Source organism: Gadus morhua, chromosome 18 (genome assembly GCF_902167405.1).
Source record: "Gadus morhua chromosome 18, gadMor3.0, whole genome shotgun sequence".
Lineage (NCBI taxonomy): Eukaryota > Metazoa > Chordata > Actinopteri > Gadiformes > Gadidae > Gadus > Gadus morhua.
Genome location: NC_044065.1, coordinates 3,011,901 through 3,016,900, shown reverse-complemented (window position 1 = coordinate 3,016,900; position 5,000 = coordinate 3,011,901). Strand labels below are relative to the sequence as shown.

Sequence of the window (5,000 nt, the reverse complement as noted above, 5' to 3'; positions counted from 1 at the left end):
GAGAGACACGCAGAGAAATGGAGAGAGAGAGAGAGAGAGAGAGAGAGAGAGAGAGAGAGAGAGAGAGAGAGAAAGAGAGAGAGAGAGAGAGAGAGAGAGAGAGAGAGAGAGAGAGAGAGAGAGAGAGAGAGAGAGAGAGAGAGAGAGAGAGAGAGAGATAAACAGAGAGAGAGACAGAGAGAGAGAGAGAGATAGAAACAGAGAGAGAGAGAGAGAGAGAGAGAGAGAGAGAGACAAAGAGAAATGGAGAGAGGGAGAGAAAAGAGAAACACAGAGAGTGACACAGAGATATGGAGAGAGAGGGAGAGCGAGAGAAGGACAGCGAGAGACAGAAAGAGACAGAGAGACAGAGAGAGAGAGAGCGAGAGATAGAAAGAGAGAGAGAGAGATAGAGAGGAAGATGAAGAGGAAGAAACAGAGAGAGAGAGAGAGAGAGAGAGGGAGGGATAAAGAGAAAGGAGGGATAGAGAGAGATCGACAGAGAGAGACAGTGAGCAAAAGATATATGAGGTACGGATAAGCAAGGACAAGAGCAGAAAGTGAGGGGGAAGAAATGTAATAAATTATGAGTAATGGACACTGCATGTGTCTCTTAATTGTTCTGGCTGTGCAGCCGAATATGCTAGCAAGTCCCATTCTAACAGTAATAAACGTCCTGCTTCCATTTAGTCCAAATAGCCGCAGTGATATAAGAAGAATCCAAAGTCACTGTGCTGAATCACGCTCAAACTCAAGAAAATGTACTACAGCCTGCTATAAACACTTACTTTGTGCCTTTCCACTTAAGCAAAGCAACAAGCGAACATCTACACCTAAACCTTCAACGACATGAGGCACTTTTCTTCTTGAGTTTACATTTTTCCAACCCAGGGAACCGAGGGCTCTCTGCCAAAAGCCATGCCGCGCTAGCTTCAGGAGAGAGGAAGGCGCTCGGTGATGCAAAGGCAGTGGGCAAAACGTTCGGTTTCTATTCATAACATTACAACCTAACATAACAGTCGCCCACAGCATCTAGAAAGAGTTCACACTGTGTAATCTGTGCCTTAAGCGGTTACATGTTCATCGGTTTTAAGAGGAGAACCAAAAAAAACAATGTCCCCAAGGCAGGTAGTAGTGTGCTAGACAGACAGGGGTTAACCTTGTTCCTAACCGTGTTCTCCTCTCACCACGGGACAGGCCTTGAGCGGGACGCTCCAGATGAGCGTTATAGCCGAGAGAGAGAGTTTAGTTTCATTGGTTTAGCGGTGGAAGGTGAGAGAGAGGGCGGGGCTTTCAGTTCCATCGGCAGAAGGCGAGAGAGGGAGAAATCTTCCGGTAGAGGGATATCCGTTCCCGTCTCATGTTTCGGATAATGCTTTTGTCAAAACAATTTCAAAACTAAAAGATTTATCGTCCTGAATTTAATCCTCTCTCGATTAAAACCGGGGAAGGAAGTAAGACGGTGGACACCGAGTTGTGACGGATTGGTTAACGCAACAATTCATGAACCCCTCTCCCGGCCTATCAGAGAGAAGGGCCCCTGACGCCCTTCCCCCCCCCCCCCCCAGGTGCTCACCGTAGCGTTGGCCGGTGCAGAGATGTTGGCGGTGTCCAGGGCGTAGATGGCCCCCCTGCCCCCCACGTAGAGCAGGCCGGCCCCCTCGTCCAGCAGCAGGGTGCTGTAGTTCTGCACCGAGCCTGTGAAGCGCTGGCGGCCTAGGACACCTGCACACAGAGGGGGGGGGCAGCAGAGACGTCAGGCATGCGTCAGAATGAATGAGGACTCATTTTTTGTTAGAAAGGGATTTTTCAATGGAGAAATCCGAGAGTGTTGCCCTGAAAACAGCCCTGTTTTCAGCTGGTGGTTGACGCTTGCAATCACCAGGTGCGAGTGCAAACGTTGCTCATCTATTCATAAATCTAGACGGACACGCCCACTTGTGATGTCACTTAAACACAGGAAGAGGCATATTTTCAAAACTGCGTGTAAAGGCTAATCACACTCACACCTGGTGGTATTATAGCTTTAACCAATAAAAAGTTTACTCAAAACTTACTAGAACGAATGAAAGCCTTCCTATATAGGAGGGTCTTTAAGGTGAGGTTGCACAATACAATACACTGTAACTTAATGGTCCAGAAGAGTTGCCTTTCGCTTCACTCTGCATGGACATAAACACATAAGCGCATTAGACATATGGACACCCACTAAGGCACTTAGAACCTTACAAAGCGTTTCACCATGATGGTGCAGTAACTGTGGAGATTTATTTTTATTTAAGAAATCCGAGAGTGTTGAACAGTGCTGAAATAGAACAAACAAGTAAGAGCTTAAAGGTCCCATATTTTATCACCAGGTGTGAGTGCAAACGTTGCTCATCTATCCGAGATGAGTACAGTCAATCTAGGTGGACACGGCCATTTTTGGTCACTAAAACTTTAGGAAGAGGCATATTTTCGAGACTGCTTGTAACGGCTAATCACACACTCACACCTGTTGGTATAATAGGGGACCTTAGCTTACCAATAAAAAGTTGACTGGAAATGTACTAAAACAAATGAAAGCCTTCCTATAGAGGAGGGTACACAATACAATACGTCATAACTTTATGATCCACAAGAAATTTGAAAATTGACTTTTGCTTCACTTTGCATTGACGTAAGCACATTGCCAAATACACATCGCCACCCAGAGACGTTTAACACGTTAAAAAGCGTTTCACCATCATGGTGCAGTAACAGGGGCTCTGCAAAACAATGAAGATGTCTGAGCAGATTTCTACCTTGAGTGGAAGGAAACTGCTTTCACTTGGGCTGAAGGAGTTCTTGTGGATATTTTTAGCTGCCATTGGCCCCGATGGAATGGTGCAATTGTGCAGCGAATGGCTACTTGAATTGGACGGTAGCCATTCACTTTGTATTAGTTGTTTTAGGGACCCGTTATGCAAGAAAATGTTTGCTATTTTTGTAAACCCACGTTGAAAATGAACGTTCAACAAGAGGGCTGTTGTATTAGGTGTAGTTTTGTATTTACGTTCCTAGAGAGAAGAGAATCTGTACGGAGTTCCACATTTTCTGTTATATTATATGTTGCTAAAGCTCTTAGTCCACTAAAAATGTCTCCCATGGCAGACAACAAAGACTAGAACCCTTAACCTGGACATGATGACGCGCAGCACAAAGGGGCTTGGGGCGACGGTCGACAGCGCGTTGGGTGGGTATGACCGAAGTTGAACTCCAGGTAACTGAATTAAAGTTTAATCAGGGGCGAAAGCACATACTTTGCCACGCAACGGGCTATTTGATAAACCACATTCTGTGAGCAGTGGCAGATGTTAGGATTTAATTTCCCCCGTTTAAAGCGCCCACATCGGCAATGTTGCGAGCCCCCAAACGCTAGCTTAGCGGGGTACTCTAGAGTCTATTGCATCCGGTGGGGCCATAAAATAACGCAAGTCGTGAAAAGCAGAGCTAATCACAGTGAATGGGATTAGCCGACGTTTTATGCCGCGTGGCCAAGTAGGGACTGAATGATATCGGGTTCCCAGGTGGTAACTGTGCTGCCCACTCTGCCCTCGATACAGGAGCTTTGTGGGGGCTGGCTAATCGGATGGCTGGCTGACCCTCTGGGGCTCTTAACCCTTCTGCTTAAACCCGAGGTAACGGCCAAAAAGGTCCATTAGATCACCATGTATCGTTACTGTAAAAATGTATTTTTTTTATTTATTTGTATGCTCTATTAGAGAGGGAGGTAGACAGGAAGGTATGGGAGATAGAGGGGAGGGTATGAAGCAAAGGACCACGGGGCAGGAATCGAACCCGCGTCGCTCTGATCCGGACTGAGCCTTAATGGTACGCCATCGACCCGTTGAGCCACCGGGACGCACCCCATCGCGGCTGTAAATTAATACGAGGAAGATCAATACAGCCTCTTTTATTACTGATGGCCGCTAAACGTCACTTTACAACGTTTATCGTGGTGTGTGTGCACGTGTGTGTGTGTTTGGGCATGTGTGTGTGTGTGTGTGTGTGTCTGTGTGTGCGTGCGTGCATGCGTGCGTGCATGTGTGTGTGTGTGTGTGTGTGTGTGTGTGCGTGCGTGCGTACGTGCGTGGGTGTGTGTGCGTGTGTGTGTGTGTGTGTGTGTGTCTGTGTGTGTGTGTGCGCGTGCGTGCGTGCGTTTGTGTTCGTGCGTGTGTGTGTGTGTGTTGGAGCAGGGCTTCAGACACTATTCCACTCATCTTATGACTCAGATCCCTCTTATGACAACGTGCATCATTCCTTTCAGCATAAAGCTGTCTGGCCTGACCTGAAGACCTCAAGCTCAACCCCGCCCTGTCCTGCCCTGAAGACCTCCTCCTCCCTCTGCTTCTACTACTACCCCGACGAGTTGAAAGAGACTCGCACAGATCTTGTGTTTCCAAGACAAGAATAGATGTTGTGTTTCGACGACAAGATCGATAGGCCCGCCTGTCAATCTCGTCGTGCAAACGCAACATCTGCGCGAGTCTCTTTCAGCTCTTCGTGGTAGCAGAGGTGTTCTACTTTGATGAAGGTAAGACTGAGAAGATGAATGAAGTATAATGCCGCTTTTCCACCGCACATGTAGCTCGACTCGACACGACACGACTCGACACGACTCGACACGGTAGCAGCGCGGGTCCTTTTCCACCGCAAATAGTACCTCCGGGACGTGGGCGGGGTCGGCTGCGCGAAAGGGCCGTGACGTATTTTTGTACGCGACGCAAACAACACCTACGTAACCCACACATGGACAGAACCCACATAACAACAATGGAGAACATCGATGCGATGGTATTCGTGTTCGTATTATTAGCTGGCATGTTGAAGAAGTGGAATATGTTGGCTGCGGCGCTGCTATGGCTGTTACCAGCATGGTTGCCATGTCGCTCTCGTGACTTCGTCACACTCTCTGGCCAATCAGTGGCCGGCCGTCTGCCGACGTCACCTTTTAGCATCGGCTCAGCCGCTTGGAACCTAGAGCGAGGCGGTACTAGAAA

At 47.9% G+C, this 5,000-nt stretch overlaps 1 protein-coding gene across 1 annotated transcript in view; it reads right to left on the bottom strand.

The window, feature by feature from the left end:
* sema4gb (sema domain, immunoglobulin domain (Ig), transmembrane domain (TM) and short cytoplasmic domain, (semaphorin) 4Gb) overlaps positions 1-5,000 on the bottom strand; it is a 44,655-nt gene that overhangs the window by 23,675 nt on the left and 15,980 nt on the right. Inside the window, exon 3 of the mRNA XM_030341098.1 lies at positions 1,556-1,704. Within this exon, the coding sequence (XP_030196958.1) occupies positions 1,556-1,704 (149 nt within the window). The remainder of the gene's footprint in view (positions 1-1,555; positions 1,705-5,000) is intronic.